The sequence below is a fragment of the Oryctolagus cuniculus genome, chromosome 3 (genome assembly GCF_964237555.1).
Source record: "Oryctolagus cuniculus chromosome 3, mOryCun1.1, whole genome shotgun sequence".
In the NCBI taxonomy this organism is placed as follows: Eukaryota; Metazoa; Chordata; class Mammalia; order Lagomorpha; family Leporidae; genus Oryctolagus; species Oryctolagus cuniculus.
Window position 1 is genome coordinate 169921162 of NC_091434.1, and position 20702 is coordinate 169941863.

Here is a 20702-nt window from a genome sequence, read left to right on the forward strand (position 1 = left end):
TGGAACATCATGGCAAGTGAGGAAGACCAACATCCCTGGAGACACTAGCATTTGTGGTGGACCAAAGTAAGACGATTCCATGAAGGAAGTCTGAAAGAAATGGCAGAGAAGTCCGAGAACACTCAGAAGAACAGGATGTCACGGAGACCAAGCGAAGACGTGATTGCCCAAGTCATGGCCAGTGACGTCACAGGTAGAGGAGAGCTTTTATGAGAGTGGCACTGACGGGCACCCAGCAGATCTGGTGGCAAGAATATCACTGATGACCATTATCAGAGTAACTGTTAAAGAAGTGAGTGCAGAAAGAAGGTTGGCGAACACAGAAGAGGGAATGGAAGGCAAGTGTGGACAGTTCTCCGGAAGTCGTCTTCCTAAGAACCCTAGGGCCTCAGGAGAGGAATAGCAAGGAGGTTGGACAAAGGGCCCAAGGAGAGCAGCATGGACTTGGAAAAGCTCTGGCGAGAGGACCAACAAAGTGGCACTGAAAGGTCCTTAGGAAAAGTCCAGGACCTGTTAGCATCAACGTCGTCTTTTGTTTTCTGGCAAAGGATGGACGGTGCTATCGGCCGATGGTTAGATGGAATTTTCGGGAAGTTAGGGTGAAAGAAGAGGATCCAAGACAGTTGAGGTTTCTGGTGAAAGAGTAGCTCGTACAGTCCCTGGTGAAGGCCGGGAGGAACCGAGGGGACCAGACACTAAAGAGACTGCAGAGTTAGAGCAGAACACCAGGAACCAGGGGGGCCCAAATAGCTGGGAGAAGAAACGTTTTGATCTCAGAATATGACATTGGAACTTCACATTTCACAGGCTGAATGGAACTGAACTTGGCAGCAAGTGCTTGGTGTTTTGGTTTGTCATTTTGTTGTTTAATTTTCAGTGACTGAAAGAGGTGCTTGTTTTCCCAATTTAACAAGAAGTCTGCAGTCAAGCGCTTGCTGGCCTTGGCCATTGGCCCAACAGTCCCTCGACCAGCTCCTCTCGGAGCCGTGGTCCTTCCTCTCAGTGGCAAGATGGCTGCTGCAACGTCGGACTTCACAGTCAAATCCAGGAAGGGGACGGTGGGGAAAGGGGCACAGCTCTTTCAGCTTTTATCTGGAGAAACCAAAGCCTTCCCTGAAGCCACAGAAGGCTCTGCTCAGGGACCACCGGCCGGAATATAATACGTGGCCACCTCCAACCACAAAGAGGGCTTGAAATGCACACATTTGGCCTTCCAGGGGTTAGAGCAAAGTGGGTCGGGGAGAAGGGACCTGGCTCATCAAAAAGGCACTGACTGCTCCAGAGACCAGAGTTCAGCTTCCCCATATAGACTAATCAGCTGAGCACAGGAAGCCCCACAGACACTGAGGAGTCCTAAAGGCGCGTGCTTCTGGGGTGGACATGTGGTGCAGTGGTTACAATGCCACTTGAGACACCCGGTCCACACGGAGTGACTGAGTTCTAGTCCCAGCTCCACTTCTGATTCTCGGCTCCAACCAGCGCATGTGCTGGGAGGGCAGCAGGTGTCGGCTCAAGCACTTGAGCTCTTACTACCCATCCAGGAGATCTGGGCTCCTGGCTTTGACCTGGCTTTGACCTGGCTTAGCCCTGGTGGGAATTCAAGGAGGAAACCAGTAGATAGAAGCCCTCTGACTCTGTTTCTCTGACTCTCCCTCACCATCTGTAAATGAATAAATACAATTTTTAAAACATCACTGTGGTACAGTCAGATGTTAAAATATTGAAAAAAGATGTGTGTTTCTGTGCAGTGGTCATGAGAGCAGTAAGAGACAAGAGTAAGTGTCTGATATCACTCATCCTGTTTTAGAAAAATGGCTTAAGGGACATTCCTTAATAAAGTGATCAAGTACGAATATTTTTAAACCCTGGTACATGTTAACTGTGCTTGTGTAAAGAGCTATGCTAGAGATAAAAATACAGCCACGCTGCCTCTAAGTGTGTGTGTGTGTGTGTGTGTGTGTGTGTGTGTTCCGTGACATATCTTGACTACAATATCCCAGGCCAATTCTGTCAATTGCATTTTTGTAGATTTCCATTTGACATTTCGGAGCTAGTTCATTGTTTTGTGTTGTCCTTGTTTGCCATACTCAGCATTTCCTTGTTCAATATAGTAGACTCCTTATTTAAGAGAAGTTTGTAAATTTCATGGAACCCTCAGGAATTCACAAGACAGCTTTCAGTAGAGCTCTGGGCTTAATGTTCCCTGTTACTTTAATGAAGAGCTTTGTTTTTGCTATAAACTATAATCAAACTAAATGTACAGTGTGCTGCTATCCAAATGCCTCTTGCCTTGCTATTCTGGCTTTTATCTGGGCAGCTAATCTTGCTGTTGACTTACTCCGAAGTTATGTATTTTAATAGGAAAGGCAGACTGTTTAGTTTGTTGGTGGGATTCTTTTCCAGAATACCTTTCTAAAAGATTTATATATTGGGCTGGTGCTGTGGTGTAGTGGGTAAATTCACCACCTGGGCCTCCAGCATCCCATATGGGAATTGGTTGGCATTCTGGCTGCTCCACTTCTGATCCAGCTCCCTGCTGATGTGCCTGGGAAAGCAGCAAAGAATGGACCAAGTGCTTGGGCCCCTGCACCCACTTGGGAGACTCAGAAGCACTGCTCCTAGCTTTAGATCAGTTCAGCTTTGGCTGTTGTGGCCATTTGGGGAATGAACCAGTAGATGGAAGATCTCACTGCCTTTCATTTTTTTTTTAAGAGAGAGAAAGAGGAAGCAGAGATCTTCCAGCAGCTATTTCATTCACCAAATGCCCACAACAGCCAGCGCCAGGCCAGGCCAGTCCAAAGCCAGGAGCCAGGAACTCTTATCTAGGGCTCCCATGTGGATGACAGGGACCCAAGTACCTGGGCCATCTTCTGCTGCCTTCCCAGGTGCATTAGCAGGGAGCTGGACTGGAAGCAGAGGAGCCGAGACTCAAGTTGGCTAATATGGGACGCAGGCATCTCTAGCAACAGCCTAACCCACTACACCATAACACACACACCCAAAGTGCTTGTGATAGAATCTGGTCAGTCAGTATAGCTTTGAACCACAGAGCCTCAGAGTGCAGGGTCCTCTCCCTCCCTCTTCTCACTGATACACAGACAGTTCTTATCATCAGAGGGATCCGGGGCCTGAAAGGCCCTAAAATCCTCAGAAATATTGGAATAGTGCAGCTACGTTGCTTTTCTCTAGCCTGCCACACGAAATATGAAGTTGATGTTCTTGCCTTGCAGGCAGACACTGAATAAAAACAGGAGCAGAGAGGCTAAGGGTGGTGTTGGCAGTGTCCATGCACCCAGCCTCAAGCAGAGAGCAATCGTGAATAGCCAGGATGATGCCAAAGCTGGGAATAATTTAAAATCTACCTTGCTACCTACCACCCCTTCCTCCTTAAGTATCAGTTCCTTTGAACAACTCTTTTTTTTATGTTTGCCATATTATTTTAATTTATTAAAGTGTGGATTCCACACCAGAGAAATTTAGCCTTTGAAATTATAGGGCGTAGTTGTCTATATATGGACCTGGGCTTGACAAAGTCCAAGAGTAGAGACAGCCATGGCTGTCGACACTGTTGTAGCCTGATGTTGACTCCCTGCCATGTAGGGTTGACCAACATCCTGAGTAAGTCAGTGATGCCTCGCCAAGTCCCATGTGCCCTAAGTCCACACAGCCTTGTTCCAAAGGTCTCTATAGCCTGTGATACACAGAGAAACACTTTCAGACAGAAAGCTAAAAATACTGATAACTAAAAGATTAAACATCAGGATGAATGGAATTATATCATAAGCATCTTGTGGCTGTAATTAAGAATTAACAACAAATCACTAGCGAAAGAATAATACTTATTTATGGTTTGATTTGTTAATACTGGGTGAGTTTTATATGCTGTTGTTAGGTGTTCTCTAAATTATCTACTCAACCCCAGGACATAGGTACTGTGAACCCCATGTAACAGAAGAAGAAAATGAGGCAGAGAGAACTTGAATAATTAGCTCTTGTTCACTGAAAACGAGTGGTGGAGACAGGCCTCAAAGCCAGCCCTGAGGCTCCAGAGAACTAAGTTTTGAATGAGACTGACAAAGTATGCCTAACGATCTCTGAGAAGTTGTAGAGAACTGGAAGTACAACAAAGTCTAGAGATAAACAAATGTGGTTATGTACTTGGCTGTTTGGTATTTTCCAGAAGAAAGTATCCAAGCATCGTTAAATATCTTACAAATGATTTTGGAAAGATACAGAAGACAGATTTATCAAATTTTCCCAGAAGGCCTTTGTAGGGCTTCAGCTGGCCACAAGGCATACCTGAGTTAAAGTAGAGCGCAGCACCCACCACTTGCACCCTCAGGTTTGTAGCTCCAGGGCAAGCTGCTGGCATCCAGACAGGCCCGACCCCTCTGGTGTTTCTTTTTCCTGGGGTTGAGTCTCAGATTTCAAGGGAGCTAGATACGTAAGAGCTGTGATGTTTCGGTTGGTAAATTCTGAGAATTAAAAAATGATTCAGTCCAATCACTTGAAGAATGGTTGAAGAAGTGGAGACATTTAGCCTAGAAAAGTGAAGCCTTTAGGGTAGCCTGAAGAGTTATCCTTAGTACTTGAGGTTCTTACACACGAAAGAAGGACTGCCGAGTTAGATGGAATCAGAACCAATGCTTCCAAGTTCATGAAGACAGGCAGTGGCTTTCTGTAAGGTGGTTGCATGAAAACAATCTGCCACAAAAGTATTTCACAAGTATGGGTGTGAGTGTGCACCCACTTGAAGATGGACAGAAGACACAAGCACACCAAGTGGTTGGCACACACAACTGTTAAGGCCACTTCCAACGCTGAGGTTCTATCATCCTGTGAATCGACTCTAAGTAATCATCTGAGCTTCTACCAAGAACAGCACTAGCCTATCATGACTCGCATTTCTAATGCTTCCAACACTAGCACTGGGCAGGTTGGTGATAAGAACAACATCATCTCCAAAAATTCTGTATGCATCTGATTTGTCCCCGCCCTTTCTTTCAGTACTTTCTCCTGCTCAGGAGAGCCACGTGAACATGGACCTCCCCCCAATGTCAGAGCAGATCATGCAGACCCTGAGCGAACTCGCCAAATCGTTCCAGGATATGGCCGACCGCTGCCTGCTCGTCTTGCACCTGGAAGTGAGGTATGACACGGCCAGGCACAGGACCGTGACTGGAGCACTCTGGGGTTCATCAGTCACTTGCTTATTTCCAGGGAGTATCGCCATCAGTTTTATTCTTACTGTTACTGCTGTCCTTTGGTTGGTAGCATTAATCAGTCACTCTTTGAAGTATTTGAGCACCTGCTGTACCATGAACGTGGTGACTCAGAGCTGGCATGGCCCAGGAAGTCGTAATGACCTGCACCTCAGTGTCCATCTCAGCTGAGTCAGAGAGCCTGGGTCCATGAATTAACTTTACACACCTTCCCTTTAGTTGTCCTAAAAAGGGAAATGGTAATTCCTAACTTACATGGCTTTATAAATGGAATCATAAATAATTAGCCTACTGCCTCCACATGGTAAGTGTTGAAAAGTTGGTAGCTTTGCAATTACTGTGATTTTATTGTCATTGATATTTTTGCTAAGGTAAATGTCAGAAAGGGAGTGAATATACAGATGCAAGAACCATGCCCCCTTTAAAGGACAATGCAACCCAAATGGAGACATTATGTTAAATAAAAATTGAAGAAAACAGTTTTTTTTAAAAAAAAGATTTATTTATTTATTTATTTGAAAGGCAAAAATATATGGAGAGAAGCAGGGAGGGAAGGAGGGAGGGAAAGAGAGAAAGAGAGTGAAAGAGAGAGAATATTCCATTTGTTGGTTCACTCCCCAAATGGCTGCAGCAGCCTAGACTGGAGTTAGGAGCTCCTTCTGGATCTCCCACATGGGTGCAGGGGCCCAAGGTTTTGGGCCTTCTACTGCTGCTTTCCCAGGCAGATTAGCAGGGAGCTGGATTGGAAGTGCAGCAGCCAGGACTCGAACCAGCACCCATATGGGATGCCAGCACTGCAGGTGGAGGCTTAACCTACTATGCCAAAGCACTGGCCCCTCAAGAAAATAGTTTTAAAGATACCATATTTTTGGTCTCTTGATCCTTCCCCTCCTTTTTTAGAGTATTTCTGATTAGCCTTGGTAGCCTGTGGAAATGGAAATGGTAGGTAAAAAGGACTAAGAAAGACATTTTTTTTAAAGATTTATTTTGTTATTTAGTTAGTGGAAAGGCAGAGTTTACAGGATGGAGGTAGGGGGATAGAAATCTTCTATCCACTGGTTAACTCCCCAAATGGATGCAATGACCAGGGCTGGGTCAGGCCAAAGTCAGGAGCCTGTAACTCCACCCATGTCGCCCACAGGGATGTTGGGGCCCAAGCACTCGGGCCATCTTGCATTGCTTTCCCAGGTGCATCAGCAGGGAACTGAATCAGAAGCTGAGCATCTAGGATTTGAACCACTGTTCACATCGGATGCTGGTGTCCCAAACAGTGGCTTAACCCCCCGCACAACAATGCTGGCCCCTAGGAAATCTTTAATTGTTCATTCATTCATTCACTCAGCCACTCAGCTAATACCGGCTACTTCAAAATGCCAGTGGAAAAATGAATTAAAAAGGTAACTTTATTTTGGTGCAGAAAAATTTTGAAATCTATGCATCTTTTTCATACCATGCATTTCTCAGGAACTTTTTTGAAGGCCCATCCTATGCATGAATTTCAAAATTTGTGCACCAAAAGTAAACTTCCCTTTTAATTCTATGTACACAACTTTTTGAAGTATCCTTGTATTTACTGAGGGCCTTCTTTGTTCCACACAATGTTTTTTGTTTTGTTTTGTTTTTGTTAAGATTTATTTATTTGAAAGCAGAGTTACAGGGAGAGACAGAAAGAGATCTTCCATCCATAGCTTCACTCCCGAAATGGCAACAACAGCCAGGGATGGGCTCGCTGGGGCCAGACGCTCGATCAGGGTCTCCCCTGCGGGTGCAGGGGCCCAAGCACGTGGGCCGCCTTCCACAGCTTTTCCAGGCACATTAACAGGAAGTTGGATCAGAAGTGAAGCATTCAGGATTTGAATCTGTGCCCATGTGGGATGCCAGCGTAACAGGAAGCACCTTAACCATTATGTCACAATGCCAGCCCCCAGTGTTTTAACACTTGGGAGACAGCAATGAACAAAGCATTTAAGGTCTTTGTTCTTGTGGAACTGCATTCTAAAAGGAGGAAACAACCAATAAGTAAATAAAAAAAAAAAAGACAATTTCAGGTAAGTGCAACTACCATAATGAAATAACATAATTGGAACAATCAGTGCTGATAGAAAGATAATGGGAACTGTGAATGCGAGGTACTTGGGTCCTTTACCTTCTTCTAATGCTGGCTGAGCATCCCCAGCGTGAAATCTGAAATACTGGGAAACCTGACCACGTTCAGATTTCAGATATTTGGATCAGGGATGCGCAAATGGAGAAGTATGTGCAGATATTCCCAAATCCCAAAACTTCAACATCGGAATCACTTCTGGTTCCTTGCATTGCAGACGAGGAACACTCAACTCATAGGCACATTTTGAGGGAAACAAGATAAATTATAATAGTGTATTTTTTAACTTAGTATACCCAAAGAATTCTTATTCCAACGTGTAATTAAAGTAAAAGTAATTAATGATATGTTTTGCACTATTTGGACTAAGCCTTTGAAATCTGTGTATTTTACCCTCATAGTTTGGACTTCGGCCTAGTTCAAGTGCTCAGTAGCCACAGGTGGCCAGTGCTGCCTTACTGGACAGAGCGAATTGACTGGAAAGGGAGATTTGGGTTGCTGCTGTTCTTGTTTTATGCTGAGTGGTAGGAAGAAATGTGAGAAGTAACGTGAAAGAGCCACCTGAGAAAAGACAGAGGAAGATTTTCAGACAGAAGGAGAAGCACCGCTTGCATAGGTCTTAAAATCAAGCTTGGCAGCTCTGAGGAAGAGAGGGGAGCCCTCTGAGTGCAGCCTGCAGAGCAAGGCAGGTGGGGAGGCCTGGGAGGATCAGGCAGACAATGAGGTTACCGCCTGATGGCAGCCTGACCTACCCTAGGGTCTGACAGGCCAAGCGAAGACTACAGATTTTATTCTGAGCGTACTAAGAAGCCATAGGAGGATTTTAAGCAGAGGAGAGACTTGAACTAAGAAATGAACACGGTTAAAAGACCACTCAAGTTATTGCATGGAAAAGGGATTGCGGGTAGAAATATGAATGGAAATAGGTTGACCAGTGAGACCAGTTATGAGCGCCAAGATGGCACAGGTGGCAGTGTGAGAAGGGCTGGGTTTAGGACGAATGCGGAAGACACTTTGTGATGGATGGGAGAGGGTGCAGGGGCTGGTAGCAGTGAGACACAGAAGGAACCCAAGAGGGGTCACCAGTTTGGGGGCCAACAACTGAGGTGAGAAGGTTGGGGGGAGGTGTGGAAATTTAAAAATTCCATCTTCAAGATATTGCTCTGGTGAGACACTGGCCGGGTAGCGATGTCACATAGGCAGCTGGATGCACACTTTGGAAACTTCAGCATCGGAAACCTCAGATGAGAAAGCACATGGCACGGTGTGACATTTTCTTGAGAATTACCGGGGAACGTTATTAAACTTGATAGAATATTTTTGGTTTCTTGAAGTCTTTACTAGATTTAGGTTTAAAAAAATGTAAATAGGACTTTGGGTCTCAGATAAGGCCGGAATTTGGATGTCCTTCAGGTGTGTGTCACTTTTTTCCCATTATCTTGCTCGCTGGCTTTTCTTTTTTTCTTTTTCTTTTTTTTTTTTCTTTTTTTTTTATTGCTTCTAAGCACCATGAGAGGAGAACAAGAGAAAATAGCATTTCAGAGTCAGGATTTATTTTTCTTGGTATTATTTCTGATCTTATTTCTTCTATAAAGCTGCCCAGCACTAAAAGCCCTTGCTCTGTTTTCTGATAATTTTGAGATTTGTTTTCTATTTATTTACAAGCTGACAGTGAAATAAACGAGGTGTTTTCTAGGAATAGATTAATGCAGTAGACAGAAGCAAAAGAAAACACCTGAAGCCTCGTTACCTGGGTTGCAAAGAAAAACAAGGAAGGCCAAGTTCGTTGATATCCCTACTCTTTATGCCACTGGTTGTGTGGTTGCCAGGATGTGTTGTACATGCAGAGCCATAGTGTGGCTAACTCTAAGTGGAATGTTTTCAACGTGTTTGAGTAAGACCTTTTAAATCCTTAACCTCTGTCTGCCCTTTATATTTCTGCACGTCTTGGTAGTACCATCTTTTTTTTTTTTTTTTTTTTTTTTTTTTTTTTTTTTTTTGACAGGCAGAGTGGACAGAGAGACAGAGAGAAAGGTCTTCCTTTGCCGTTGGTTCACCCTCCAATGGCCGCCGCGGCCGGCACACCACACTGATCCGAAGGCAGGAGCCAGGTGCTTCTCCTGGTCTCCCATGGGGTGCAGGGCCCAAGCACTTGGGCCATCCTCCACTGCCTTCCCAGGCCACAGCAGAGAGCTGGCCTGGAAGAGGGGCAACCGGAACAGAATCCGGCACCCTGACCGGGACTAGAACCTGGTGTGCCGGCGCCGTAAGGCGGAGGATTAGCCTATTGAGCCACGGCGCCAGCCTGGCAGTACCACTGGCAGTACCATTCTTAATGACACTAAACATGTTTTGGTTGTTATTTACTTATTTTTAAAGATGTATTTATTTGAAAGTCAGAATTAGAGAGAAGGAGGGCCAGAGAGAGAGAGAGAGAGAGAGAGAGAGATGTATCCACTGGTTCATCCCTTAAATGGCCGCAACAGCCTGGACTGGGCCAGGCCAAAACCAGGAGCTTTTTTCAGGTCTCCCACGTGGGTGCAGGGGCCCCAAGGACCTGGGCCATCATCTGCTGCTTTCCCAGGCCATAGCAGAGAGCTGAATCGGAAGTGGGGCAGCCCAACCCCCTATACCACAGCGCCGGCCCCTGGGTGTTATTTATTAACTTTACAATAAGCCATACAGCTGATCATAAATCTCCTTCAATATCAGCTTAAAAATAGAAAGATGTAATTTTAGAATGAGTAACAAAGAAGACTGAGTTTTAGGGCTCGGTGTTTGCGACAGTGTTTACGACACGACGTGAGAGAGTTGCATTCCATATCAGAGTGCCTGATGGGAGTTTCAGCTCCACTTCCAATTCCAGCTGCCTGCGGCTGTGCGTGTTTGGAAGCTGGCCCAGTCCCGGCTATAGCAGGCATGTCGTGGAGTGAACCAGCAGATGGAAGATCTGTCTCCTGCCTTTCAAATAAAATGAAAGTAAACAAATGAAAAGTTTTTAAAGAGGAAGACTGAATTTTAAGTCCTGCACGCTATCTTTCCTTGACTTTTAGTGAGACAACTAAACATGATGTTAAAGTTCAAACCAAAACACACTCTCGAGTGCAGCAGGTTCTGGATGAAGGACTAATCCGGAGCACGTGATATATCACCCGCGTCTCTGTGGGTCACATTCAGCCACCAGGCAGCCCCCTCCACAAGGTACAAGACACCCCCAAGAGAGGAATCACGTGGTGAGACCATCAACGATTTTGAGATTTTTTTTTTTCCTATTTTAACTTTAGAAAAATAAAACCGTCATTTGAATCCAAGGTGCCAAGAGGGTCACCTTTATCAGCTGATTTCTCTCACCATCAGGAGGGCTCTAAGTGGGTTCAGCAGCCACTTCCTGTCACCCTGTCACCGTTGGGTTCCTCCGTGTGCTGTGTCAGAAAAGCACCCATCCCACTGTGCAGTCAGCAGTGTTTGCAGAAAACTTCAGTGCCAAAGTCATGTTGAGGTCAACAGCAACATGCCAGAAATTAAAAGGAAAAGAAAACTTTATTGAATTTTATATTCTTTGGTGACTATTTTGTTTTGTCTCTGCAGTCATTTGTGAAGAGGAAGTTAGTACCATAAACCTTGGTTCTCTCTCCTCTCGGCCACTAGCTTCAGGATCTCATAAGCTCACTCCTCCAATTCCTAAGAATTTCCTAACTAGTCTCTCTGAAGTCCGGATTCCTTACTGACCTTAAGAACCTTTGATGGCCTGGCCCCTGCCATCTCCCCCAGCTCACCCCAGGCCTCTGTCATGTGACCTGTGTGAGGTAGAAATGAGCCACTGCCTATCCCCAGAACCATCCTCCATGCACCACCTCCTGCCTTTCCCATGGTCTCCCATCATCTGTGGCAATGATGGCTATAGTTTACTTTAGAAATACGTCACACAGGCTGGCGCCACGGCTCACTAGGCTAGTCCTCTGCCTTGCGGCGCCAGCACACTGGGTTCTAGTACCGGTCAGGGCACCGGATTCTGTCCCGGTTGCCCCTCTTCCAGGCCAGCTCTCTGCTGTGGCCAGGGAGTGCAGTGGAGGATGGCCCAGGTGCTTGGGCCCTCCACCCCATGGGAGACCAGGATAGGTACCTGGCTCCTGCCATCGGATCAGTGCGATATGCTGGCCGCAGCGCGCCGGCCGCGGCGGCCATTGGAGGGTGAACCAATGGCAAAAGGAAGACCTTTCTCTCTGTCTCTCTCTCTCACTGTCCACTCTGCCTGTCAAAAAAAAAAAAAAAAAAAAAGAAAGAAAAAGAATAAAGAAAAAAAGAAATACGTCACACAAAGCTTTGGTTCTGTTTTCGACTAAGTGCCCACTGCATTTAAGTTCCAGCCACAGTTGCAGCAGGTAGTCCTAATCACAAATCCCAGTCTGAGGCTGGTCACCTTCCATGGCCCCAGGAGGTCATGTTCCAGAGGGTTCCAGCCAGTGCCATTTCTGGTGTCTTGATCACAGCTGTCCAGTAGCCCAGCTATCACATGAATTTCAGAGGGAGTTTTTATGGGTGAAATTAGTCATTAGTTAGCAACTGTTAGGATGAGCACTGAATGGGGAAAATGAATAGTTAACATGTTTGGATTTCAATCATGAGCTGGTTATGAGACCATAACACATCAAAGTCTAGCTCATAGATCTAGATACAAAACCTAAAACTGTAAAACTTCTAAAGCAAAACATTTCTGTGACCTTTTTAGGCAATGATTTCTTAAAAATGACACCCAAAGCACTACTCACAAAAGGTAAGATAATAGTAAGTTGGACCTGATCAAAATTAAAAACCATTCTTTGAGTGACATTGTTGAAATGAAAGAATGAGAAAGGATCTGTATCTAGAGTACATAAACAACTTTTAAAACATTTGGCTACCAAAGAAGGACGTACTTTTCTCTGAAGGGAGGAGAGAACTTCCACTTTGCTTACGGCTTTGCCGAGTTATAGATCCAAAAAGCTTCCACAGCCAAGGCAGCTCATGCCAAGAGCCTTGGGTGATTACTGATGAAGTAGTACCTTGACAGTAGGGACTCCATTTTGGAGCACTTGAGACTCCATTCTGGGAAAGCACCCCCCGCCCCACCGTGAGACTCTGGTCTGAAACTATGATCTCAAATAGCCAGACAATAGCAGTGCACTACATCACCCTTGGCAGAGCACAGAAACCCCCTAGCATGATTGCTCAAGCTTGAAAGTAGAAAGGTTGCACCTGGGTTAATGATAAAGATGTGATTCATCTATGTCTTACCTATAATTTGGATTAATTTCAAGATCATAATTGTAATATTGTAACTGGTATTGTCAAGATTATAATGGATATTAACTTCACTTAGGACTTGGGTTATGTTGACCCCAGTAACTATGTACTCTCTTTTGATTTTAGCAACCGTGTATCCCCCCTCCTGATTTTGCGGTTTTTGCCTTTATAAACCCTATACTTTAGTTCCTCGGGGCTCCTCTGTTCTTGCATGTTCAGAGAGCCCCAGCATGCTGGATCAATAAACCCTTAACCCTTTGCTGATTGCATGAGAGAGTCTTGGAGTCGTCCTTGGGGGCAGCGGACTTTTTTTTAACTCTAACACTGATGTCACAAGTGACAGTGTTATTTGTTAAATGAACAACAGGAGTCACTGTGCACTAACTCCCCATGCAGGACCTCTGTCCTCAAAGAGCTACATTATGAGACTTAATAGTAAAAATGTTCCCAAAGAATGATTTCCTTTTATTGAACGGAGGGTATTCCTATGTCTCCTAAGTTATGGTTATATCGAAGAGCTCGCAAAAGATGTATCATTCTTGGGTTCTTCTTTAAACATAATTAAGTTTAAAAGGAAAGTGGGGAAGGAAGGAAGAAAAAAAGGAGAAAAAAGCACAATTACCTTCGAGATGCAGTAAGTTTGAACAGCCCTTGTCTGTACTGTTGAGGAACAGGTTTGGCTCTTTTTTCTGTTTTTAATTTTTTTTCTCTTTTTTATTCTTTTTCTTTTTCTTTCATACAAAGCACTCAACTCTTTACCTAGAATAGAGTTAATTCTCTGTATATAAAGTTAAATGAAAATAGATCATAGTAAAAAACAAGACAGGGAACAGGAGAGGGAAGAGGGGTAGGAGTGTGGGTGGGAGGGGGGGTAAGTGGGGAAAATTACTATGTTCATAATGTTGTATTTATGAAATGCATGCAAATAAAAAAGAAGAAAACAAAAAAGAAAAAAATGGGCAAATGATATGAACAGATACTACACCCAAGATAAATAGGTGGAAAAATATATTCAACATCATTAGTCATTAGGAAAATGGAAACTAAAATCAAAATGAGATACCATTATGCATCTAGCAGAATGACTAGAAACGTCTTAAACAGCTGGCCACAGTGGGGCTGGTGAGAATGTGAGCTCCCGTGCACCACAGGCAGGAGAGCAAAAGGGCGTGGCTCCTTCAGAAAGAAACCCGGCCGCGTTTTACAAAATCACACATGCTCTTGCCACGTGATCCAGAGAAATGAAAATGTATATTTACATAGAAGCCTGTCCATGAAGTGCTTCGTGAGCTATATGCTTTATGCAAAGTAGCTCCACACAGCACCCTAGAAGGTAGATGCTACTGATAGCCCCATGGCATGGATAAGGAAACTGAGTCAGAGATAAAGCAACTTGCTAGTGTACATTGGAGCAAGGAATTAAAGCCAGAGTTGTTTCTTTCCAAAGCCCGCACTTTGAGCATCCCTGGACTCTGCCTCTCATTTTCATTGCAACGTTATCTCTTGAAAGACATTTGTGATGCTTTTCACCCTGTGCACTCAATACTGTCATTAAACAGAATTTCTGAATTTCTGGATTCATCTATTTCTTTCTAACACTGTAGGGATTAACCAAGCAAAGATGATAGAACCTGACTTAATCCAGATCACTCAGTTGTGCTATAGAATACAAAGGTAGATTATGGTTTGTTTTTTTTTTTTAAGTGGGGGGGGCAGCTCTGTGGCATAGCTGGTAAAGCTGCTGCCTGCAGCACCAGCATCTCATATGGTGCCGGTTCGAGTCCCCGCCACTCCTCTTCCAATCCAGCTCTCTGCCATAGCCTGAGAAAGCAGTGGAGGATGGCGCAGGTGCTTGGGCCTCTGTACCCACGTGGGAGATGAGTAGGAGGCTCCAGGCTCCTGGCTTTGGATTGGCCCAGCTCTGGCCATTGCAGCCATTTGGGGAATGAACCAGTGGATGGAAGACTTCTCTCTCTCTCTCGACCTCTCTCTGCCTCTCTAACTCTGCCTTTCAAGTAAATAAATAAGTAAATCAGAAAGAAAGAGAGAAGAAAGAGAGAAAGAAAGAGGTACAGCAGTTGGGCAAACATAAAAATTCAGCAGGCTGCTGTTGATGCAAGTACTTGGGAGATCCCCTACAACAGGATCACCCTCGTGCCTGGAAGGATTCAGTATTATCCGCGCTTCCCCTCTCTCTGTTTTTCAGGGTTCACTGCTTCCACTATCTCATCCCTCTAGCAAAAGAGGGGAACTATGCCATTGTCGCCAACGTGGAAAGTATGGATTATGACCCCCTGGTGGTGAAACTGAACAAAGACATCAGCGCCATCGAGGAGGCCATGAGCGCAAGTCTGCAGCAGCACAAGTTCCAGTACATCTTCGAAGGTCAGCCCCTCCTCTGCCTCTGGGAGCCTGGGAAGGGGGAGGGGGGAGGTTTCCCGATTGTCTGTGTTCTGTGAGTTCCCGACGTCTGGGGCGGGGGGTGGGGGGGAGGTTGTTTGTTAGGCATAAAGCTACACGACCTGCCTCCCTGTTGAGGTCTGGGTAGACCACAGTGTGGCTGCACCTGCTCCTGGGGGATAAGGAGAGGTACCCAAGCTAAGGCAGGCGGCTGCCCGGCTGCTTCCCTGGCGCGCCACTCCTAAGACTTGGTAAATGTGCAGAGTGGGCTACCAGTGAACTCCAGGGGAGCTCAGAAGAGAAGGAAAGCACAGGGACTGTGAAGGGGGAACCCTGAAAGATCCCTCGTCGTCCACACTTGTCACAGCAGGGGAGGCTTTCGCTCAAAGGCTCCACGAAGGCATTCTCATCTGGAAAGAACAGAAATCTCTGGCCAGCAGTGATTTTTTTTGGGGGGTGGGGGGGAGGGAAGGTTGTCTCCATTAATGCCTTCCGAAAAACCAGAGTGCAGGCTAGCCAGGAAGGCTGGCAGAGGCAGCAAGTGTCATCTGTAGATTCTTGCCTTCACAGCTTGGACAAACGCCATGCTGGCCAAATAGGTTCTCACGCTGAATTCCACCTCTCGTACCCCTGTTAGGATTTCAAATTATCACCTCATTTTACATGTTTCAATGTGCTTATGTGTTCTCTCACAAAACTAAACCAGTTTTACTTAAAAAATTTAAGAGGGTGCACTGTCCAAAGGACTGTAGCCAACTAGAGATGGCAAAGAAAGTGTCAGTGCATGGCCGATGCCTTTGTTAGGAAACAGTTACATTCCAGCAATCTTAACACCCAAGCCCCCAAACCGTATTTTCCCATTAAATTATAAAGATCCAGTCACAGAGATGGAGACTACACTTTTGGGCCAGCCCCCTAAAAGCATGGCAGAACAAAATTATATCTAAAGTTATAGGCTTGGGAGAATGGCATTAGAACTCGACCTACAGGTTTGTTTTGTTTTGTTTTGTTTTGTTTTAATATAGTTGTCTAGCTTTAGATGTAGCCTCCATGGTCCTGTTTCTTTTTCTTCACTTTCAAATACAAGTAGTTGCACCGTCAAGTTGGTGCTCTTGAAACATTAGGTGAGTGAAGCTGAAGCAAAAGAGAGTGCATACTCCCTCTCCCTTTTCTGCTTTGATTTTTTTTAAAATATTCAGACAGATGACTTTTCAATCCAACTGTCAGATTTCTACTGTCACCAATTTTTAAAAAATTTTATTTTCATTTTATTTGAAAGAGACATAGACAAAAATCTCCCATCCACTCCCCCAAATACCCACAATAGCTAGGACAAGGCCAGGTCGAAGTCAGGAACCTAGAACTCAGAGTCCCAACTACTTCACCCCTCATCTGCTTCCTTCTGGGGTGCACGTTAGCAGGAAACTCTGTCGGAGGTGGAGCCAGGACTTGAACCAGGTGCCTTGATATGGGCAAACCAAGCAGTATTGTAACCACTGCTCCAAATGCCTGTCCCCTCTACTTTCACCTTAATTTTGAAGACAGAAGGAGCCACTGAAACAGCAAATGTGACCTGCACTGTGACTTTAGAAGAGAAAATAACAAAAATAACACGGGGTCTTCAAAAAGTCTGTGGAAAATGCATATTATCAACAAGCTATGCATGGATTTCAATTGTTCTTTTTTTGTTGTTGTTGTTCTTTTTGTTGTCTTTCACCAAAATAAGTTCATCTTTTAAATCTATTTTCCCAGGAACTTTTTGAAGTCTCCTCATAGTAGACTACCTGTGACTATTCAGACCCATTTTACCCTGCTAGGATCCAACTTTGCAAGAATATGATACAAAGGAGAAAGAAATGTTGATTTGATTCCCAGTGTTTAGAATTAAAATATTTTAAAATGAGTAACCCAGGTACTGTTTGGACCCAGCACTCCTCAAGTTCATTACAGAGAATAGTCTGAAGGGACAGGGACCCTGTTAGATTGCTGGTGTCCTGAGCTGTCCTCTGCCCAGTTTCATGGGACCCTAAGACAATCCTTCAGGTGAAAGAGCCAACAACTGCGGGACCCCAGAAATGTTCGTGGGGGCTCATGAGAACTCAACAGTTAATGCATGATCTGCTCTTCCCTGGACCTTTGTCTGGGATGACAGTCTCTCCTGTTACAACTTGAGGAGTCTAAGAAATCAGGGCCTGCGTCATGATGCCGTGGGTTAAGCAGCTGCTCGCACCACGCAACATCTCGTATCGGAATGCCAATTCCATTCCCCGCCCCCTCTGCTTCCAGTACAGCTCCTTTCTATATATGTGCCTGGGGGAAGCAAGAGACGATGGCCCAAGTTCTTGAGCCACTGCCACCTTGTGGGAGACCCAGATGGAGTTTGGGGCTCATGCCTTTGGCATGGGACAGCCCCAGCATTGGGTCATTTTGGGACGTGAACCATTAGATGAAGCGTGTGCTTTCTCTCTCTCTCTCTCTCTCTCTCTCTCTCTTGCTAACTTTCAAATAAACAAATCTTTTAAAAACATATTAGAAATATACCCCATTGCCAGTGTTGAGGTATATTAACATTATTATCAGCAACCCTATTTATTTATTTTTACTGGTCAGTATTGGGGTGTATTAGCAGTGTTGCCAACACCTATTTTCCTGTTGATTTATTTTTTTACTTACATGGATTGCCCATCAGCTTGGGAACCAAAAGTGTCTGTCTCTGCTCTCTCTGAGGGAGGAGGCCTTACAGGTCATTGTACATACGTTCTCTGCTTCCCCAAGTGTCTGTGCAGGAAAGCAGAAGCTCTTAGGTACTTTAAGAGTTTGCAGCAACTTGGCATATTGTCTCAGCCCTTGGCATGGTAGTTCTCAGTGCACATGGCAATGCCAGACCCCTGGATAGGCTAGGTTTTGTGGCCAGCAGGAAGTCCTCCCATTTGTAGTAACCACTAAAACAATGAAGAAATGCTCTGATACTATTGTAAGATCAGCTGACGCAGCCAGCAAGAGATGTGTTTCCTGTGGTCATTTCAATCTGTGGAGGATCCCGAGGGAGCCATCCTGTGTGCAGGTTCCTGAGGGACACGCCACTAATCTGCTGTTTCTTTCCTCCCCACTGCCCTGTGCTGACCCTGCAGGCCTGGGACACCTGATTTCCTGCATCCTTATCAACGGTGCCCAGTACTTCAGGCGCATCAGTGAGTCTGGCATCAAGAAAATGTGCAGGAACATCTTTGTTCTTCAGCAGAATTTGACCAACATCACCATGTCCCGGGAGGCAGACCTGGACTTCGCCAGGTAGGAGGGGATACTGGGCCCGGCTTCTCGTACCAAAGCCAAGACTTCACTCACTGCACAAAGTTGCCTTTTAAAATAGATTATTAGTACTTTTAAAAAGCTTCATTAGAAACAAGAAAGAAGAAGGTAATTCTACAAGGGTATTAAATGATTAAATTCCTTAGGCGGAGAGTTTTTCCTACTGTCCACTCTAAGTTCTTTTCACTACAAAACTATTTTTGCGTGAGAATAAAACTACTAAGTGCTCCTTGCATACAATATGAAATATAAAGACTATAAACATCACTCATAAACCTTTGATCTAAAGACTGTAATGTTTAGTATGCTTTCCCCTGGCTGTTGGGCACACGCTATATGTCTGTGTGACTTTTCACACATCTATACCTATATGAATTCTCTTTTCACAAAGTTGGGGCTAATAATATAATTTTATATTAATTTGATTGCATTTTCCTGTACAATGTTGAGAACATTTTTTTCCACATTCATTAATATTCCTTGCCAATATCACTTTCCATGCCTGAACAAATATTCTGTGGTCTAACTGAATCATTTGGTTTAATCATTTGCAAAGTTTGTGCACCTGAATTTTCCTCTCATTGTTCATAGCCAGTGTGGTGTTTTTACATTCATCTAATTCCTCATCTCTTCTGTCTTGCTCCAACAGAAACCCATCTTCCCCTCGTATTTTCAGGAGCGACAGTGTCTATTAGTGTTCCTTCTCTTTTCCAGGTTGACTGATCTCTACTTCTAATGTTTCTTTATGAGGCACTTTTTCAGATTTGAGACTTAATTTTGTTCTCTCCTCCTTTGGTCTTAACATTGTCTATACTTGACTTCAATCATCCAACCAGTAGTGTTTCAATGAAAGTTTAATGAGTTTTTAAGAGGACAGATGATGATTATGGTATCTACATGTTCTGTAGCTATTTCTACCTAATTGGATTATTCTTTAAACTCCTTAATTTTCCAGAAGTCTTTATGGCTAAAAAGCAACTTGTTTTCAGTATTCCAGAATGTTCTTGCCTGCTACTCCTGTGTCTTTTCATTTGATTTTTTGAGACCTTGACAAGTTCAGAAAAATCTGAAACAACCCTTCAGGCATTCAGGATGATGAACTATTTTGTCACATTGCCAGTTATAAACATACATGTACACACACACACACACACACACACCCTGATCTTTGCTTTGAAAATGAACCACGTAGGGGCTTCTGTTGTGGCACAGCAGGTTAAGTTACCCCTGGCAACACCAGCATCCTTTATCAGAGTGCTGGTTTTGAGGCCTGAATATTCTGCTTCCTCTCCGGCTTCCTCCTATTACCTGGTAGGCAGCAGATGATGGCCCCAGTACTTGAGTTACTGTAGGAGACCCAGACGGAGTTTCTGGTTCCTGGACGTAGCCTGGCCTAGCCATGGCTGCTGTGGTCATTTGGGGAATGAATCAGCAGATGGACGATATTCTCTCTCTCTCTCCCCCAAAGAAATAATCTTTTAAAAGTTGAATCACATACTAATATGTTCATTTTTAATATTTCCTAATCTGTTACTCCATTTGTTCCACTGCTACCCAGTTCCTCTGCTTTTCTGTCCTTCTTCCCTCTTTCTTATTTGCAAGAAAGTGTGTGTGTGTGTGTGTGTGTGTGTTCATTACATTTCCTGATTTAGGCTAAATTTGGGAGAAAGCCTTCCTTGTTCTGATTAGGAAAATCAGGTGTGACTGAATGCTGTGTGTGTCTGGCCGCTCTTGTGGGAAATGGGCTCATTATTGAATTACCCCATTCATAATGACATTGACAAGGGGAAGTTAAGAACGTAAGACACTCAGGAGACAAAGAGAACCATTACTGATTCTCTGAGGAATGTCTTTCCTAAAGTCAATCATCCTTTCTTAAATGATTTTTTTTTGAAGTTTAAGTAAATTAACATAGTTTATATCTGACAGTCAGGGGCCTGACTGTGTTCTGGAGAAAACGGGCATCTGAATCATGAAATGCTGCCCGGGCGGCATCAGGGGGCTGCGTGCTGATGAAACATTTCTTTGGGAAATAATTGGTTGGCAACCCAGTCATGCCTTTCATGGTTGGGTCTGTGAATTACACACAAGGGAGTCGGTGTAAGCTGAATATTACCACTGGAGAGAGGAAGTTACTAGTACTCCTTTTTCGTAAGTGGATTCTGAAATGAAGTAGGTAGAGTGGCATAAACAAATAGCATTAGAGGACCCTGTCCTTCCATATCCTGCCCCAGAAGGCTCCTCCTCCCTGGACTGTAAGCTCCAGAGGCCAGGACTGTTTGTCTGGTGCCTGGATGAGAGTAAGTGCTCACCGTGTGCGCTGAATGAATGAATGGAAATCAAAGCCAGGCTCATTTCGGCATTGATGAAGGGCTCAGCTAATG

At 44.5% G+C, this 20702-nt stretch overlaps 1 protein-coding gene across 2 annotated transcripts in view; it reads left to right on the forward strand.

Moving 5' to 3' along the window:
* The window catches only part of EXOC4 (exocyst complex component 4), an 871518-nt gene that overhangs the window by 790739 nt on the left and 60077 nt on the right, over nt 1–20702 (forward strand). For both annotated transcript variants that reach the window (XM_002711996.5, XM_070071324.1), the window contains exons 15-17: nt 5008–5149; nt 14816–14994; nt 18141–18300. In XM_002711996.5, the coding sequence (XP_002712042.3) occupies nt 5008–5149; nt 14816–14994; nt 18141–18300 (481 nt within the window). The remainder of the gene's footprint in view (nt 1–5007; nt 5150–14815; nt 14995–18140; nt 18301–20702) is intronic.